The following is a 20,391-nucleotide window of genomic DNA, read 5'->3' on the forward strand; positions in this document are numbered from 1 at the left end:
CCCAACAACATGTATTACTGGCCTTCGTCAACAATCACTTAAGCTTAGTTATGCTTCAATACTAAGTAAAGCTTAGTCTGTGGGTTCAGGTTCTGATATAAGAGCTCAAGAACATAGACTTATTTCTCCCTTCTACCTTTTTATTGTCAGTTTTTACTGGAAGGTGCCTTGGGAATAGTGGTTGCCACAGGAAAAAGAAAAGGAAGAGCAGCAGAACACAGAATGATAACTTTAACAGCTTTGTGTGGGGCCATTTCAAGCATAAATCAAAAACTAAATGTCTTCCATTTCCATGGCAGCCTCAGTATCACCCGGAATGGTCAAGTAACGACACTTCAAAATCTCCACTCTGGACCATGTCCCTCGGTGATAGGAAAGAGTAAGTTCCCACTGCTGGGCACAATTCAGTAATTCTTGCTGTGAATCAAGTCCCTGAGAAATACTTCGAATTGAAAACGAGGATCACTTATAGAAGGCAAGATATACTTTCCTTTGGCTCAAGAGGACTTAATAAATGAATATCCATACATAAACCACTGGTGGTTGTCCTAGTATTAATCTTGGATCCAAATAATGTTCTCTTGTTAGAGTTATCACATTGCCTTTAAGTCCCCCAACTCTCATTAAGGTAAAATTTTGTCCTGTAATAGAATTACTGGGGAATGACATATCTTACAGCCAGACAGACTTGTAAGAAGCCTTCGTTTTCTTACCTAAAAAAGTGAGAGTAATTTCTACTCAAAGGGTTCCTAGGAGGATTAAGTGAGGAATATAATGTAATCTGTATAGTGACAAGCACTTATCTGTTAACTAATTACTCCCCTTTTCTTCTTTGACCTTAATGAAAATAATATGCAGGCCCCAACAATTTCAGGATTTAATGTTTCCCTAAGAAAATGGAGAGATCTTATGTTCTAGGGGAAATTAAGAAGCTGGAGAGAAGATTCTTTTAAAACTATGAACCAACTAAACTTTTGACAATACTTACTGGTAAACTGTACTCTGATACTCTGGATTGGAGGGTACTGAGATGGCACCTAAAGAAAGAAAAAGGATATATTTTTAGGGAAAAAAAATGAACAAGTAGAATTGACGAGTCACATCCATCCTATGAAGCAGAAATGCAGCAGGTAAAGGGACTGACTTGAGAAGAGACTTGCCTTTTTCTATGTGAGTTAGACGCAGCCTTCCGCCTGCCCCCATTGCTTTTCTGTAACATCTCATAAGGTAAGTTAGGAGTCTTCTGCTCTTTCATGCAAGCATCTAAGTAAGATCTGTCCTCACTTGCCAAACTCTTCCTTGGTATATTATTTTGGCTCCCTGAGCCCCAATTTCCCATTTTAGATAACAGAGCACTTAAAAGTTATCTTGTTAAGAAACCCATTCAGTCATAGAGATTCTTCATGGACAAGGTTGTGACCAGTCAATCCTTCATGGTCACAGACTCCCAGAATGGACTGGGAGTGAAGTCTGGGAGCCTCCTGGCTGCTCTCTTTTTCACTGTAAAACAGGATTAAGAGTGTCCTACCTTCAGGGCCCACAGGCAATAAAAACTCTTCAAACCCTTCAGAGATGAGTAGATCTGTGTGTAAATTTTTTAAATGTTGGATCTTTCTCTACTCTTTAGTCGTGTGTAAAACCTAACTTGAACTCGAAAGCAAGAAAGAAGTAAAGCAACAAAGAAAGAAAAGTTAATAGATAAAACATCTGTGGAAATTTGGTGGTTAAAAGAACAAACTTCAATATGGGGCAAACTCCAAAATATATTAAGTGAAAAAAGCCAAAGCAAAGGGGAGAATAAAGTACATTTCCATTTGTGTTCAAAGAAAAAAAAGTTTTTGTGAGGGCACAGAATTTATCTAGAAGAATAAAGCGCTGCCTCTGGAGAAAGGAACTAGAAGCCTGAGGACAGGAGTGGGAGGCACATGTATTTTCCATGGCTTACTTTCTTGTATTTTTAAAATTTTACATTACCTACTAAGAAGAGAAATAGAAACTAACAAACAAACAGAAAAACCTACCACCTATTGTGCCTGCAGAGAACAGCAGCTCCTCCCACCAAGTTATTTTTGGCAAGATGTCCGGATCAAAGGTCTGGGGAGGAATTTGTTCTCATGCTCTGGGGTGTGGAGTCCCTGCTTCCCACTTTTCTGGCACACTCATAGCAGCAGTCAAACGGAGTCCACTGGGGCCTGCCCACGCGGATGAAGAATCCCCTACTTCCCTTGTACGTAAAGTCACAAGCCTCATCAAGCTGAAACCAACAGGCGGTGTAGGAAGAAGGGAGAGCCTGGCTGAGCCCTGCCAGTGGCTGGGCCCCTAGAGCAATATTAGTCAGTGGTGAGCACACAGAGAGGTGCTGACTCAGGACGACAGTCTTTGGCTCTCTCCCCTCTGTGGACTGTTTGTGAGACTGGACTAGTGTCCTTCATGCTTAAAGCGATGTTCTAGAAGAAGGCCTCTCAAAAGGTACATTACCCAAACACCATAATTCCCTGGGTAAATGAATGCCCCTACTGCTCTCCGGGCAGGCTGGTCTCTTGGCCACCTTGTTGAAGTTAGAAACAGCCTGTGCAGCTGCACAAAGAGCACAGCGCTCAGCATGCAGCAACCTGGTCCTAACACCAGCCAGGCAAGTACTCAGGCAAGTTGCATAACCTCTGGGTGTCAGTTTTTTCCATCTTTAGAAATTCCTCAAAGATCAGAGACATCCCTTTTACCACTGTTAACGATTTAAATTTTAAAAGTTGCAACCCTACACCAATTTCAATGAAAGAGAGAAACAGGAAGCCTCTTCATCCCAAATTTACGTCAAACTCTCTGACTTAAAAGTCCTCATGATCTGATTATTTGACTGACTGTGTAAACTTTCCATAAGGTTCCTGCAAAACAATGACATTTCCCAATGTTCTGAAATACTGTGATGGAGAAGTCAGAGCGGTAATGATCAAGAAGACATTCTGAGACCAAGATGCTGACAGGCAGCAAGGAAAGTACATAGGACTTCCTCTTTTAGGTAGATTCACTCGACCCCAGGCTTCCTTTCCTCCTGAAGGTTACCCAGGATTAGAAATACACATTTTCTCATCTCCCTAGCGTCAACACCACCAGGCCTTGGCCATTTTGTGAAATAAGATGATTCTTTCTCTTGTTCCATGACCTTCCACAACCTTGCCCTTCATCCTCCAAACCTGATTACTTCATGCTGACTACCCCACTGCCCAGAAATACCCCCACAGTGCCCAATTCAAGGCCTTCTATGGCCTGGTGCCAACCTCCTTGTCAAGCATTACTGCTACCTATATCCTTTCTGTGCTTTATGCTCGAATCAACTATTTCCTCTAATCCTTTAAATAAAGCCTGGTAGGACAAAACAAGAGGGTGCAGGCCTGGAAATAAAATTTTGTTCAAATTGTAACTTCTCTAGTTCTGTTGAATTTGGATGTTATATACCACTTCTGAGCTTTAGCTTTCACGTCTGTAAAAATAAGGAATATTATTATTGGAATGCTCAAGGAGATGACTGTAAAGCTCAAATAAGTTAACATATGTGAAAATACTCAGGAGTTTGCCTGGCACGTGGTAAGCATTAAAAAAATACTTGCTTCCTTTGTTCTCTCCACCAAGAATGTCCCTTCATCTATGTCTACCCATGAAAATATCAACTTCAAGGCCTAAATCAAATCCCTGGCTTCTGGTCTCCCATAGCAAGTACTTAAAAATTACTCTATTCACATGGATGTTTATAATAGCTTTGTTTCTTATTGTTAAAACTTGTCAAGGAAAAGCAATCAAGATATCCCTCTGTAGGTTGAATGGATAAACAGACTGTGATATATCCAAACAATGGAGTAACACTCAGTGTTAAAAAGAAATGAGCTTTCAAGCCACGAAAAGACATGGACACAGTTTAAATGTATATTACTAAGTAAAAGAAGACAATCTGAAAAGACTACATAATGTATGATTTCAAATGTGTAATGTTTTGGAAAAGGCAAGACTACAGAGACAGTTCAAGAGCAGTGGTTGCCAGGGGTGAGGCAGGAGGGAGAGATGAATAGGTGAAGATAGAAGATTTTTAGAGCAGTGAAACTATTCTGCACTATACTCTAATGGTGGGTACATGTTATTGTTCATTTGTTAAAATCCATAAAATGTATAATACCAAGAGTGAACCCTGATGTAAGAAAAAAACTTAAATCACTCTACTGATTTTCATTCTACCACCACCAGATACATGTCTCCTCTCCGCTGCAAGACTACCTAGCTGTGTGCTCTTGGGAAAATGTCATTACCTTGCTGACTTTTAGCTCCTTCATCTATAAAATGGAAAGAGTAAACCCAGTATCTCAGAAGGTTGTTGTGAATGAGATCACATACGTAAATTTTTAGCACCTGACCTGGAACACTGTAAGGAGCTGATAAATGTCAGCTATTATTCTTGGATGCTCATGGGAGACAAGATCCATGTCATGTTCTTAATTTAGCCTATATAACACTAATTTAGCTTTATATATGACTACAGAATGAGAGAACTAATAAAAAAGAAAGGAAGTACAACCAAATCCCTAAAATACCAGCTCTTTGTAGACCAGAAGAACACCACAAAATGATTCTGGCTTTATAAGAAAAATTACCAGAAAAAAAAAAATCAGATAATATTAATTTTACCCACAGGCATAGTTTTATATATATATATATATATCAAGAAAATTAAAATCCTCATATCTTCACCAGATAATAGAAAAAAATGGACTATATCAAAGATCCCAAAGGACTTTCATGTAAGGACAAGCTACAGAACAAAGTTTCTTCAATCTGCAAAGTCTGAAGAGCTCATACTATCTTCAAAGGGGACTAGAAATTCTTGTAAGTCAGTACACCAGGATCAAAGTACAGTCCTGAAGTTTCAGTGAGATGGCCTCAGAAGCATGAGTATAAAAGAAGTCATCTTCCAACTGAACACTATTCTACAGATGAAGAAAATGAGACCCACAGAAGGAAAGGGATTCAACTCCAGCCCCCTGGAATCCAGAACAACTTTCATTGTTTCACACAACAACAGTTTTTCTTCTCCTCATGCAAATTTAAAGTGGAGGGAAATTTCTTTGAAGATTTTACTAATAGTCCATTCCTTGTGTCCACTTTAGTGCCAAGTTGGAGGAAGGAAGATGTGATCATGCACAGCAGATTGGCAGGGTGATGGTCTCATGATGAGCTCATCATGGGAATCCAAAAGTTTAGGCTTCCCTCCTAGGCTTTCGGGCTGTCATAAATAGAGCCAAGAACACAGAGTACTCAGAGGCAGCTGATACATGGGCTATCTGACCAACTGCCTGAGTAATGTGTATGCCCTGTCTAGGAGCAGCTGATGATGCAACTGAAGGTCAGCTGATCCAGTGTTATCCTTTACATTAAAGTCACCTGGGAAATCTGTAAAAATGTGTAGACTTCCAGTTTATTCATAAAGATTCTGATTCAAAAGGTCTAGATGGACGCAGTAATCTCATTTTTACAAACACCCAAGGTTCAAGATTTGAGAATTACTACACTCTACTGTGAACTCCTGAAGGTCCAAATCCAGAAAATATATCTTCAACCATTCCCTTGGCAAAAATCATGCCTGTCCTAAAGCTGGTGCTCAACTATCAGTATTATTTAATAGTTGATTGAATAGATTAGATGATTGTCATATTACTGGTGACTTGAAATAGCATTGATAACTATTGAGTACCTACTATTTGGCAGATATTACATTCAACTCTAAGAACACAAAGGGAAAGAATACACAGTCCTTAGTTTTGACAAACTTGTATGTCAATTGGGGAGATAATTCCTCCACATAAAACCACTGGTAAAGACCAATAGGCAATTTATGCCACAAGGTTCCAGAGAACAGAAAAAACCACTGCAGGCTTTGGCAGCTCAAGGAGGAAAGATGTGGGCTTAGGCCTTGAAAGAGAAAGAGGACCCAGAGAATCCAAAGGCACTGCCTAGAGGAAGGGTCTAGAAATTAGACCATTTTTGGTATATTCAAGAAAAACAGTAAAAACTTACTCAGAACTTAAAACACGCCATGCAGTGCATTACTCTTTCTGAAACTCATTAACTTTTGCTTTCAAAATAATACCATTAAGCAGAAATAATAATTACTCATGTTTTATAGATAGAAAGAAATGAGAATCAGTGTTGTTAAGAACTTGCTCAGGAATAAACAGGTATTAACTTGAGTTTGATTGAACCTCAAGTTCATGATAACATCCTTTCTCTTTATTCTATTCTATCTTAAGAGTAAAAAACCCCTATGAAAACATTTTTCTGAGAGTTCAAGATTAATTTATTTTTAATTTTAAACTCTAAACAAGATTAAAAGATTAGGTTTTTGATAGTTGTCAAAATACTCAGATGTATCTCAAAGTATCTAAACATTCTTCAGAAAAGAGCTCTTTAGTCAACTCTCCAAGGTTGTTTGTATAGTTCAGGTTGACAAAGCCATTAGCTGGACTCTAATTAGACGCATCTGTTCTGGCAAGGGGCAGCAGGACAAATAAAGTAGGCAGCAAGTAGGTGATGCAAAGAAGAGTCAGAATAATGTCCTTTTTCCTGACCTCTCTCAGTACCTGAAACACTGAACTATCTGAGAACAAAGATGGGAAATGTCTGATATACAGCATTTATCCAGCAGCCTGTACCATGTTCCCCAAAAGGTGCTGCTTGCTTCATGAGCTCATCTCTAGAATGTGTGAATTTCTTATTCTGACTCACTGGGATGTGGCATGAGGCTGCCTTATACTCATGTGGCATTTGTCCTGGAGGGGGTGTATCTGTGGCAGGAGGGAATGATACTCATCAAATGTGAAACCAGGAAGTGGGCTCTGCATTCACTATGTGGGCCTTGCCCTTCCTCACTTGCTATCAGTCAAGATCCCAGGTTGGAGTGGGATGAGATGTGAGTCAGTGGAGGACAGTGCAGAAACAGATATGCGATGGGAATCGTGGTTCAGCATGCAACCTTCACAGGGATATGAATGTCTCCTCCCCCAGCAATGGGCTTCACGTCAATCAGAGAAGACCTGAGAGATTGTGAAAGCAAAGTCTTATAGGCTCTGAGGGTGTTTCTGAATGAGCCTCCGAAGAGGAAGATGGAATTTTCCATATTTACCCATTACAGTGGGTTGGGAAGGCAGACTCTTCTCCTGGTGGATTTAGTGTATACTCGATGGAAACTCCCTTACAAAGAGAAGGGCCCCGACTTCTGATCAGGAAAGTTCAGAATCCAACTCAGAGAAAGGAATAGAAATGAACAAAAACTGGTTATTTGACCAGTCTTCCATAATCAGGAAAGTTTATCCTCAAAGTGCTATTTCTTAGACATGAAGATGTGTGACTTTGAAAATCATGTTGAATAAAGAGTCTATTAAGATGAAAGAACACAAAGAAAAGCCATTTTAAATGTCATTCGAGACTTTCTTTTCTCTATCACCACCCTTCACCATGGCTGCCAGCACCTTTTTGCTGTAATCCCTCTTTTTAAATTCTTACTATACTCTCTACTACACAGCCCATGTGATATTCTAATATAGCCCCCTCTCTCTAACCACTTGCATTTTTCTTGTCAAATTTATTTAGTAATGGCCAGCCTCTACTTACTGACCCTCTCCTCTCTATCTCAGAGAACAGGAACTGTGGTTTCACTGTCCCAAACGCTTAGCAATTAATGGATCGCTAAAAGGAGTATCAGGTATTCAGAAAAACAACCAAATGAACCAAAAGCATCCATGTGACATGAACGCACCTTCAAAATTTTGTGATTTGCAATTCTGCATATCCTCAAGGGGAAGATTTTCTTTTATCTGGGTTTCCCTTTCCACATTTGCTTGTAAATTCCTCAAGTACACTAACAGAGGGGTCTGCCAAAACATTTCTAAGAACTCCCATAGAATAGTGAATATAACAAAAAAAAAAAGAAACAGACTCACAAATATAGAGAACAAAAAACTGGTTACCAGTGAGAGGAGAGGGAAGTAGGAACTGTAAAGTACAAACTACCATGTGTAAAATAAGCTACTAGCATGTACCGTACAATACAAGGAGTAAAACCAACATTTTATAATAACAATTAATGAAATACAATCTTTAAAAATTGTGAATCACTATCATACACCTGAAAAAACTTACATAATCTTGTACATTGACTATACCTCAATTTTAAAAAATTAAATTGAAAAAAAAGAAACAACTCCCTTCCTCACCTTGGGAATCAGGTAATTTTCAAAATATCCTAGTCTTTACCTTGGTGGCTCAGCAGTAAAGAATCTGCCTCCAATGCAGGAGACCTAGGTTGGATCCCTGGGTCGAGAAGATCCCCTGGAGGAAGGCACGGCAACCCACTCTAATACTCTCGCCTAGAGAATCCCATGGACAGAGGAGCCTGGCAGGCTGCAGTCCATAGAGCTACACAGAGTCGGACACAACTGAAGCGACTCAGCAGCAGCAGCAGCAAAGCAACTGGAAAAGTTGGCTTACAAGGTACCCACTGCATTATCATAAATCTTACAATGCCTTAAACATAATGGCATTTATAAATAAATGGTTACTGAGTCTCTTAGACTGTACCCTGACACTTGCTCTGTGCTATGCATAGTCACTCAGTCATGTACAACTCTTTGCAACCCCATGAACTGTACCCCATTAGGCTCCTCTGTCCATGGAAAATCTCCAGGCAAAAATACTGGAGTGGGTTGCCATGCCCTCTTCCAGGGGACACTAGCCAAAACCATATGTGGCTCGAGGTTTTTTTTAAACTGCCCCATTCATCCTTGAGTACAAAGGGGATAGCACAATTATGATCAGTATCTTTCTATCTGAAGTTACTCATTCCCCATCTCATTGGCCGTATAAAAGAGTAGGCACTGTTGCCTTGGAAAGGCAACCTAGTAGAAATGGACCAGGCATTGGGCTGGGAATGGAACACTCAGGTCTGGTCGTAAGCCAGAACAAGTCCTTCCTTTTCTCAGTTTTGAATTTCCTTATTTTTATGTCCTCATTTTTTAACTCTCAATTAAGATGGTTGAATAAGCAGAGTGGAATGGGGACTATCTAAGGACTTTTTCAATACCAGAGATTAGGAAAATCATAACATTCAAAAGAAAAAAACCAGATTATTGGTGGATAAGAAGATCGTTTGAACCCAAGATCTTTTCAACACAATAATACACGATAATAAATCCCTCAGCCCTAACAAAAGAACAGGTTTTCTCCCCAAGTGGCTCCCTCTGATAGTTAATGAAGAATCATGAGTATCTTTTGTATTGTTTATGCAATGAGGCTCTTAGCCTCATTTGCAGTAGAGCTGAATAATCCTCAAGCTACATTATGGTGTGAACTAAGACTGGTGACTAGTAAAAATCATCACAGAACAGCAGTGGAACGATGATGGTGGTGGCAATAACAATAATGATAATGACATTTTAAACTAAAGCCTTCCTGCTAAATAATGGAAGAGAAATGAAGCACCTGATGCAAAAATCAAAGTATGCTCGCTTTATAATCCCAATCAAGAAACTAGCTATTGAATCTAGCCCTCTGTGAAATTCTTACTGAAGAGCTGTATTCAACTAGGTTACCCAGTACTATCAAGCCAGGGAACGCTTAGGATTGCTGGGAGCCCTCAGAAGCTAGAAAGAGGCACGGAAGGATCCTGGAGGATTCTTCCCTATGGCCTTCAGACACAGCAGGGTACTGCTGACACATTGACTTTGAATACTTATCCTCCAAAACTGTGAAAGGTTACATTTCTTTTAAGCCACCAAATTTGCAGTGCCACCCTGGTTGAAAAGATATTTGCATATAGTGTAAAATCACACTTACAACATTAAAATAATTCTTCAAATCAGTCTGACAGAACTATAAAGGCCCATGGAGATTATATAGTCTCATCTCCTGTTTAAAAAAAAAAAAGTAGAGCTTGGAGTGGATAAATGACTGAGCCAATGCCCCAATCCCAGTCCCCTTTCTCTTCTATGAATGAATCATACATGGCAATGATTTGTTTTATCAAACTAACCTATAAGGTATCACACATTTGTTAAAGCTTCATTGATTGTGTTATTTGAATTTGTGGCAGGAGATTCTTTTTTTAAAAGAATCTTTCTCCCTTTGATTCCAGGTTATAAATCTTCCCCCAGTTTTTCTACATAAGCAATTAATGTCAGGAAAGGAAAAAATTTTAAAACAGCCAGGTAAAATGCTTACAGCTTAGAGCCACGGAGTCTTGGCCAGGTGTAATGGAAAGAGACAGGACTAGAATTTAAACCTAGTCCTGATTTATAACCAGACCTTCCTATATTGACCTAGACAAGTCTCTATGCCTCAGATTTCCTCATTGTAAAACTGCCTACGAATATCTATCACCATCCAAGGTCAGAGTGAAGAAGTAAGGACAATGCAGGGACAAGATCACAAAACCAGAGATGGTATTGCAAGTAGCACCAGGAGTGATGCCTGTCAACCTCTCCCTAAAAAGAGCTGGGTTTCCAGCCTTCATCATACCACATTCAGGGCCAGATTAAGATTTTTACAGGCCTTGGAAATTAAAAACATTAACCACCCAACACACCGCTAACTCAAAATATACTTTACATTACTGAGCAGTAAAACATGTCTTTTATGACTTCTTTTATAACCCAGTAAAGATTTTATAATTTCCCTTGGTGACTATTTTGATGCTTATAATTTTTTGCAATGTTAATTGTCATTTTCATTTTGATCTTAGGTTCTGTAGGCTCATGCTATGTGACCTACAGGACAGCCCAGCCGGAGGGTATATCATTTACACTCATCCCCCCAGATACCCACCTATGTAACATCCTAGGAGTGAAGCTTTCTATCCATAGCCCTTATTCAATTAGTACTGGAAGAACTAAAGTTTGGGTCTACTTGCTGCTCTTTCTGTCAGAGTGTGTTCTTAACTAGCATTTTCAATGTCATCAAAGCGAGACAAATTTATACAAATTAATAACACATCAAACTTGCCTTACTTGGCAACCAAGTTATTAGAGAATTGGATGAACTACATTAATGTAAGGGGAGCTGGAACCCATCTGGGCCATGTGTTCTAAGTGTGTCATTTTAGATTTCTGAGCCACTTTCAGACACTAACCTGATAATATTTTATATGCTCATAAATTCTCCCCTTCATTTTTACTTTGCTAATACAGCCATGGCCATCTTAATTAGACATCTAAATTCAAATAAACTAAAATTATTTCAAGGGGTTTTTCTTAATCTTAAATATTACAGTAGGAAAGCCAAATTCATGAAGTTAAGGTTGACCCTACCTATGATATGCTTTCTGAGATCTGAGTTATGGCATTGCATGTGTGCTACAAGGTAAATATTTTAGTGGGTGTTATGCTTATAGAAGCATGTTTATAAATAATAGTAAATTTAACATTTACAAAGCTCTGTAACAGATTTGTTCCTCACAATAATCAAATTCCAGTTTTGGAGATGATTAAATTGATACTTGGGGAATTTCAGGGAATTTACCCAGAGTCACAAAGCTAAAACACTGGACTGAATCTTCTAGTTCCTGATCCAATGTATTCTCTCCTATACCTCAATGACTTCCCTAAAATTTTGAGAAGATATGTTGCATTTTTTTATAAAAAGTGTTTTAATTCCTTCATCTAGCTACAAACAAAACACACAAGCCATGAGATATTGGGGAATCCAATTCCATCCCAACACTACCATATATTTTATCTGTGACTATGAGAAACAACCTTTCTACTTTGCTATTCAGCTGCTATCCTTTCATTTCCTAAATAGGAATAACAACACTGTACCTGCCTCCTGAGAAATCTGTATGCAGGTCAAGAAACAACAGTTAGAACCAGATGTGGAACAACAGACTGGTTCCAAATTGGGAAAGGAGTACATCAAAGCTGTATATTGTCACCCTGCATATTTAACTTATATGCAGAGTACATCATGAGAAATGCTGGACTGGATGAAGCACAAGCTGGAATCAAGATTGCCGGGAGAAATATCAATAACCTCAGATGTGCAGATGACACCACCCTTATGGAAGAAAGCAAAGAAGAACTAAAGAGCCTCTTGATGAAAGTGAAAGAGGAGAGTGAAAAAGTTGGCTTAAAACTCAACATTAAGAAAATGAAGATCATGGTACCTGGTCCCATTACTTCATGGCAAATAGATGGGAAAACAATGAAAACAGTGACAGATTTTTAACTTTTGGGGCTCTAAAATCACTGCAGATGGTGACTGTAGCCATGAAATTAAGACACTTGCTCCTTGGAAGAAAAGTTATGACCAACCTAGACAGCATATTAAAAGGCAGAGACATTACTTTGCCAACAAAGGCCCATCTAATCAAAGCTATGGTTTTTCCAGTAGTCATGTATGGATGTGAGAGTTGGACTATAAAGAAAGCTGAGTGCCAAAGAATTGATGCTTTTGAACTGTGGTGTTGGAGGAGACTCTTGAGAGTCCCTTGGACTGCAAGGAGATCAAACCAGTCCATCCTAAAGGAAATTAGTCCTGAATATTCATTGGAAGGACTGATGCTAAAGCTGAAACTCCCAGTAGTTTGGCCACCTGATGCGAATAACTGACTCATTTGAAAAGACCCTGATGCTGGGAAAGACTGAAGGCGGGAGGAGAAGGGGATGACATAGGATGAGATGGTTGGATGGCATCACCGACTCAATGGACGTGAGTTTGAGTAAACTCTGGGAGTTGGTGATAGACAGAGAAGTCTGGCGTGCTGCAGTCCATGGGGTCACAAAGAGTCGGACACGACTGAGCGACTGAACTGAACTGAACTGAACTGAACACTGTACATGGCTCCCTCAACCTAAATGGTCCCAGAAGATTAACATTCATTAGCCATGAATGCAAAATTCCTGAAGTGGGTGGGAACCTGCGGGTTCTCTGAGAGTGAGGGATACAGAAATAATTTCTATTAAAAGAAACAGAATTGGAAGGGCAATGTGGTCAGCCATTAGGCAAGGCTAGGTCTACTCAGGGCTAGCAGCTAGGAGCTGATGTCAGAGGAATAGGGAGGTTATATTCCAAGGTCTATACCAAGAGCCTCTCTGCTCACTTTACATCTCTCCTCTGAGTCTGTGCATTTGTTTCTATTCATGTGTATATACTTGACATTTTCCAGCATGATTCCTGTCCAATCTCTGTCCTATTTTGAGTACTTGGGTCAGAACCGATATCTAAATTTTTCTTGTAGAAAATATCATCACTGCATAAACAGTGAACAATATTAGGTGCTCCTGATATTGTCCATCCTCTTACACATGGATGAGCACTTGGCTTCTTGAGAAAAGTGTTCTAATCTTAACTCCTCAGGAAAAAAAAAAAAGAGTGGGTTCTCTTTAAAAGTTATTTGAGAACTGTTAGTTTTACTGTGGTGCCCCCTAGCGCTACGTGAGATGAGACACATTTTCTGTATTTGCCTGCATGTAGACCATGTAAGCGGAGAAGGCACTGGCGACCCACTCCAGTACTCTTGCCTGGAAAATCCCATGGACGGAGGAGCCTGGTGGGCTGCAGTCCATGGGGTCGCAAAGAGTCTGACACGACTGAGCAACTTCACTTTCACTTTTCACTTTCATGCATCGGAGAAGGAAATGGCAACCCACTCCAGTGTTCTTGCCTGGAGAATCCCAGGGACGGGGGAGCCTGCTGGGCTGCCGTCTATGGGGTCGCACAGAGTTGGACACGACTGAAGTGACTTAGCAGCAGCAGCAGACCATGCAAAAGAAGTGAAATCTGGAGAAGCAACAACTTGGGTAATTTTTCCTGTATTTTCTTTTATACAGAATGGAATGCCATTTGTTCCCTTAGCACACGTCACAAGACCCTTTGTGTCCTGTCTCCACCTAGATTTTCAACTTCATCTTCGTCCACTTTCTCCAATGAACACTCACCTGCAACCATTCTGAACAACTTGCCTTTTTACCTAGAAAGCCTTCTGCCCCTACCCAGCCACCATCATTCCTCTTGTCTATTTAAAGAATTTCTACTATTTTTTAAGACTTTTTGATGTGGATCATTTTTTGTCTCTACTGAATTTATTACAAGATTGTTTTTGCTTTATGTTTTGGTTTTTTGGCCCCAAGGTATGTGGGATCCTAGTTCCCTACCAGGGATCAAACCTGCACCCGCTACATTGGGAGGCAAAGTCTTAACCACCGGACCACCAGGAAGTCCCTCTACTCCTAATATCAGCTGAAGCATCACCTCCTTCTCCAGCTTCTATCCTCCCTGAGTTTCTGTTTTCCTATCTGCAAGTGGACTGTGTCTAATGTCTGTTCAACCTAATAAGTCTATACATTTTCAGTAGTATCTCCTTTAAGAGCCTCAAAATACTTAATGACAAATCAGTTCAATACTTCAGGTGTTTCTTTTTAATTCCCATAAAATTGCCATTCCCTCCTCCAGGGGGATTTTCCCAACCAGGGATCGAACCTGGATCTCCTGTATTGTATTTAGGCAGATTCTTTACCATCTCAACCATTAGGGAAGCCCATAAAATTGCTTCAGTTGAGTTCAGTCGCTCAGTCACGTCTGACTCTTTGCAACTCTGTGGACTACATTGTGCCAGGCTTCTGAGGCCCAAGAATACTGGAGTGGGTAGCCTATCTCTTCTCCAGGGGATCGTCCCAACCCAGGAATTGAACCGGGGTCTCCCGCATTGCAGGCAGATTCTTTACCAACTGAGCTATCAGGGAAGCCCATAAAACTGCTTATAAAATGCAAATTCAATTGCACTGAAAATTATTTATTTCCATGTCTATCATTAAAAATGTCTTTAAAAACTTGTTAAAATCACATGGGGACACATTTAATTTGACCTAAAATCTGAGACAAAAATTTTTAAGCAAAAATGCCTCTTATTCTTTCTAAAGGATATAAAGTCCAAGTTATAGTCTGAAACTTCACCAAGAAACTGAATTCTAACTCTGGCCATTGTTGATACAGAACTGGTCAGCTCAATGACCTCCCTTTCTGTCTTCTCCAGGAATAAAAGCGGTAAGAATATAAACTTTTAACTGTGGGTGGGATTTGCTGACAAATAATCACTAAAAGCACATCTTTCAAGTGCTCTGATACAGATCTTGGAAGAGCCCAGCTTCAATAGCTCTGAGATACATGGGTATAATTTACAAAAGCTTCTCACCTTATACATCAGCTTTTTTCTGCCATCATTCCCAGCTGAAGTTACAGGGAAGCCTGGAAGCCTGATACTTTAAGCGGCAGCCCCAATAATTGTATTGGTTTTTGTGACTCAATTTTGTAACTTGCATCATGGATATTATTCTAGTGTCTATTTCTTTCCCCTTTCTAAATAAGGTATTTTGCTAATCCAGAATAAGTTATTTAGAAATGTGCATAGTATATGAATAAATACAGATTACATGTATATGTACAAATCTGATTTCCTCCAGTCCCTTCTTAGGAACCAGGGTTTCTATAAGCTTAGGCACAAAAATCTGTTCACTTAGATTTGTATTTCTCAGATCCTCATACCCATTTTATGAGTATTCACAGGATATTGACCTGGAAGAGATATTTCTGACCATTTGATCCAACTGCCTCATTTTTCAGATGAGAAAATCAGGGTCCAAAGAGGGAAGTGAATTATATAAGGAGTGGGTAAGGTCTTTTTATCTGCCATCTCAAAAACAAAAACTTCTGCTTTTCACATAGTAAAACTTAACCAAGTGGTAAGAAAACAAAGATTACTAAATAAACTTGATTGAAAGGAAGGCTGACTGCCAAATGGAGTTTAACAGTTACATATCTTTTTTTTTTCACAGAGTCATCCACACAGGAAAATTTTTATGAAGTTAAAAATTAAATCTAAGAAATGAGGAAAAATCATGATTATTCCCCAAATATCTTTCTCCTACAATAAAAGAGATCCAATTTAACTAGGTAAATGATGCGTATTTCAGCTCTATTTCACCTCCTCTATAGATCACTGTAATACAATGTCTTATAAAAGTAGAGCTTTGATAGGCATCCCCACCTATCTATCCTTCAACCAAAATCCAAAACAATCTTACCCATGAATTTAGAAAACCTCCTAGTCTATGTTCCTTCTTCAGCAGTTACTTTATACCCTTTTCTCTCAGTCTCTCTCCTCTACACACTGCTGCCACCGTGACTGATCAAGTTCTGGGAAAAACACACATGACCTCTCTAAGCTATTTTTTCCCTTAACAAAGTGTATGAGATTACGATTAAGGACACATCGTGCTGCCTTGGGTCTCCTTAATAGTATAAGAAACTGTGTTAGCTAAAACAGTCTAGTGAGAAATAAGAAAATAATTAATGTCAAGTGAACAATTTCAAATATCTGAGCCACAGAAAATTTTGTATCTAGAGTATATAAGAAGACATTTTTTGAGCAAACAGCTCAAACGTACCTCTTCCATCTTTGCTTCCATTTCTGTGCCAGGACCAGAGAAAGCTAATTCTCTCCCAAAGATCAGCTCACCGTGAATTCCAGTATCCTAGAAGCCAGCATTCAGCTGTCCTTCCACGATCTAGCACAGAATTGCTGGGTGACTTGCTAGAAAGAACCCCTCTCCTCTGCCTCCTCTGGGTATTGATATTCCAGGGTGGCCCCCTGCCACCAGCTAGCTACACATCTGTATCTGTTTCATGTTTTGCTGTCTCCCATTCTCTGAGCCCTAGTGCAATTAACTGTTGAGACTTGACTGGGGCCATCTGTTCTGTTTTGTTTTGTTTTTTTTAATCATCCCACAGTGCAAGGAAATATGTAACACTGCGGTTGTTTCAAAAAGCAGTCTCAGGGCTCCCGGACCTGGTGAATAAACTCAGCTGTTCTATTTTGGGTTACTCTCTTTGTTTTCTTCTCGGAAGAGCCTAATTCCGGTCTTTGTCTTGGGCATCCTGCCATGGACACTTTGCTCCTCCCCCGACACCCTCTCCCCAAAATCACCTACTCTAATTTCACCCAAAGGGTTCTGCGCAGAGAAGGAAATGTGTGGCGTGATGAAGACAGTATGGGTGTGCTGGGGTGCTCACTGGTCTGCAGACTTGAGCATGACACTAGAACCCTTCGGGAATTTGGAGACACGAGCACCCTCTGTGGGACAGTGATCACGACCGCACCCCCATTAGACTGCAGGAACCGAAAACCCGTTTCCTGTAGACAGAGACAAGCCCAGGCATCTTCTAGGACTCTGCTCATCTTATCCTGATCTAATTTGAGGTACCCAGTCTCTGACCTGGCCATCAGAAATGAAAGTTCTCATTGTCTGACCTATACCAGTGAGAGTCTTTTCTAACCAAGAGCAACCACCAGGCAAACAAGAATTATCAGACTAGCCCCAACAAGGGAACACAAGGCCACTACACATTTATTTTCTTTTTCAGTGGAATCTCCTGCAGTCAAGAACATCCTTAAAAAGCTAATAATGTTTTTATATATGAACAACTATGAAAAAAATAATAATGTAAACGGGACCAGAATAAAGAGATGGAAAAATGGAAAGAATTTCTTCATTAAGGGGTGGGAGGGAATACTAAAATGATGATCCTCCACTACATAATGTATTGGACAAAGTGATGTCAGTAAGTTGTGATTGGTAGAGAAAGACTGAAAAACAATATCTGATTAAGTTGTTGGGATAAACGTTCAGCCATGTGCACATACAGACATGAACATATATATCTCTGCTCTTAAATATATACAGGTTAGCTATTTAAAAGAACTTAATATTGATACCTTCAGCATTCTTCAGAAAGCATATCTCCTTGAGTCTATGGTGTTTATGAATACAATGAGAAAGTATAATAATGTAAAAAGGAAATAAAAAATTTATTATTTCCTTTTTACATTAATTCCCTGATCAGTCGCTTACTAGCAGAACAGATAAACCAAGTAGGTATGTCAGGGACTCAAAGCTTCAAAGTGATAGTTCACAAAAGAATACCAGGATTTTTGTGTTTTAAAGAAAAAGATTAATTCAGAAGCAGTGCCCCTGCCCTATCTCCACTGTGCCTCACCACGGCCACTGCTGAAAAAAAGGAAGGAAAAGAGAGACACAAGGGTGCTTGACCACATTTTACAATATTTGAGCAGAAAAGGGAAAACAATTTTGGTGTCAGACTATTTCCAAGTGACATTTGGAGCTGCCATCAGCCTGAGCTGGAGGAAAGGACATGTTGGTTGGTGCATCTTACCTGAGCATAGAAGTGCAGACAGATGTAGGTGAGACACAGGAGAAGCCCCAGCCCCTGAATTATGGAGGCCACCAGCAATAGCTTGTTCCTCAAGAATCTCCGGCCTGGTACATTTCCCACATTCTCGTCCAGGGGTTGGACCCCTTCCATCTTCATAATCTGGATGCAGGGACGATGAAAACCGTGACAGGGGGAAACCTGAGGGAGAACCGACTTCTTCCCCACAAAGAAGGAGATGAAGCCAACACAAGGTGTATCAATCAGAAGACACACAGAGGTCCCAGGGCCAGAGATAAGAGGCGATTGAAAGAGCAGAGAGGACTCTCTCAGTTTTAATGCTTCAGCTTTTGCAGGCAGGCGGGGGAACTTCTTTGTGACTAATCTGAATTTCCCCTTTACTTTCTTTCTTTTTTTTTCTCTGGGCTAACAGGGAGTTGTTTTTGTGGCATTCCAGTTCTGATTTGAGTGACTGTGAAAAGACAGTCATAAAAGTGTGCTATTTTCTTAATTTCTCATTGCACCAGTAACCAAATTGTGGGTCACTTGATAAAGATAAAAATCATCATCCGTTGATGTAGAAGCTCACCTATCTCTTCCCCAAGGTGTCTTAAATCATAGAAGAAATTTAAGGAAAATTCTAGCTTAAGTTCTTGCCTGAACTTCATTGGGTAACTAAGCATAGAACCCATTCTACAGATTCAGGAAAAAAAGGCACACAAAGACCATCCTTGAAGTGAAAAAAAGAAAAAGAAAAGATGAAGATAGGATGGCAAATTATGCAGAATAAAGGAGTGCGATCCTCTAGTTTTAGTTCAAGGTATTATAATAAATAAACTAGTATATACTGAGCATATACAATGTGTCAGACACTGTGCTAAACAGTCTACTATCTTTTTCTCATTTCATCTTTGAGGCAAATTCAGTAAATACTTATATGACTAATTTTAAGCATAGCAGGAAAGAAGCAGAAGAGTATCCTGACTTTTTCCCCTCTTCTCTACTTTACATTTCTTCATACATAATTTTTGCGTGAATGAACAAATGAATAGCTTCAAATAAGCTTTGAAGGTTGTATCTTTCTTTGAGGCCAGGGGTAGACTTAGAATTTGGAAAGTAAGAGTACCCTACCAGTAGGCACTACTTACCCTTTACCACTGAAATGAATGATTAAATGAAATAAATGATAAAATTATTGATAATGGCAAGTTCAAATTAATAGATATTTACTGAGTACACAGTAAGTGCTATGCTATACTGGACAGCACAGGTACACTGGAAGGGGCTGTTTAAGATACAACAACTCTTCCACGGGCCAGTATGTCTCTCTGAGCTCCCCAACAGCTGCTCAACAGATATTTAAAGAAGGGAAGGGAGAAAAATTTTTTAATATCAACAAAATAAATGAGCTGTCATATGCAACCTATTTTTATAGAAAATTGGTTATGAGGCACAATCAAAAGGGAAACAGCTTATAGGAAATGGAAAGTACATTTATTAATACAATAACAGTTTGAATCAATTAGTATATGAATTGATACCCTCATTATAATCATCTTACCTTGCATTTGCAGAACATACTGGTCTTTAAGTTTTCGTCTGAATTATGCGGTGACTAAGACACTACACTACATACTCCAAGCCAAAACTGGAAGTCAAGTTCCATCTAAACTTAATTCTAAACAGTTATTCCTATGAGAGTCTAATTCTTGAGTAGTAGTTAATAGTTCTAAATAAATAAACATTAAAATTGGTAACTATTTCAAAAACTGACTAGAAAAGCCACAGCAACAACAACAACAAAAAAGCCTAATATAACTGTTGGAAACAATAGAGACCATCTGAAAAATAAATAGTGAAAACTATTAAGGCTGAAAATTAAAAAATATTTTTAAATAAAAAAATAAATATTTACAGAGTTCACCCTTGTGGCCTAAGCAGCATGTTTTCTCATTGTTAACGTTAGCTTGGCTTCTATGAAGCAAAATGGACAATACTGATATACAAATTACTGTCTTTACAGACCAATGAAAACTCTGCAACAGAATGAATTTCCAGTTTGGTGATGTCCCAGGAAAGTTAAACCAACTATACCAACACTTGGGCCTGCACACCTGAGGCACACCTCCCATCTCC

The 20,391-nt window shown here is 39.4% G+C and overlaps 1 protein-coding gene across 3 annotated transcripts in view; it reads right to left on the reverse strand.

Moving 5' to 3' along the window:
* Positions 1-18,551, reverse strand: part of TNFSF4 (TNF superfamily member 4) — a 33,400-nt gene extending 14,849 nt beyond the window's left edge. For 2 of the 3 annotated variants that reach the window (XR_003514916.1, XM_027564846.1), the window contains exons 1-2: positions 18,259-18,551; positions 989-1,037 (exon numbers count right to left, since the gene is read on the reverse strand). Coding sequence is in view for 2 of the 3 variants with exons in the window: in XM_027564846.1 (XP_027420647.1) it covers positions 989-1,037; positions 18,259-18,414 (205 nt within the window). In the remaining variant the exon portion in view is untranslated. Of the gene's footprint in view, positions 1-988; positions 1,038-16,472; positions 16,927-18,258 lie in introns of those variants that run through there. The other variant, XM_027564847.1, reaches the window with a different exon arrangement.
* Positions 18,552-20,391: the final 1,840 nt, after the last annotated feature.

Source organism: Bos indicus x Bos taurus, chromosome 16 (assembly GCF_003369695.1).
Source record: "Bos indicus x Bos taurus breed Angus x Brahman F1 hybrid chromosome 16, Bos_hybrid_MaternalHap_v2.0, whole genome shotgun sequence".
Classification (NCBI taxonomy): Eukaryota; Metazoa; Chordata; class Mammalia; order Artiodactyla; family Bovidae; genus Bos; species Bos indicus x Bos taurus.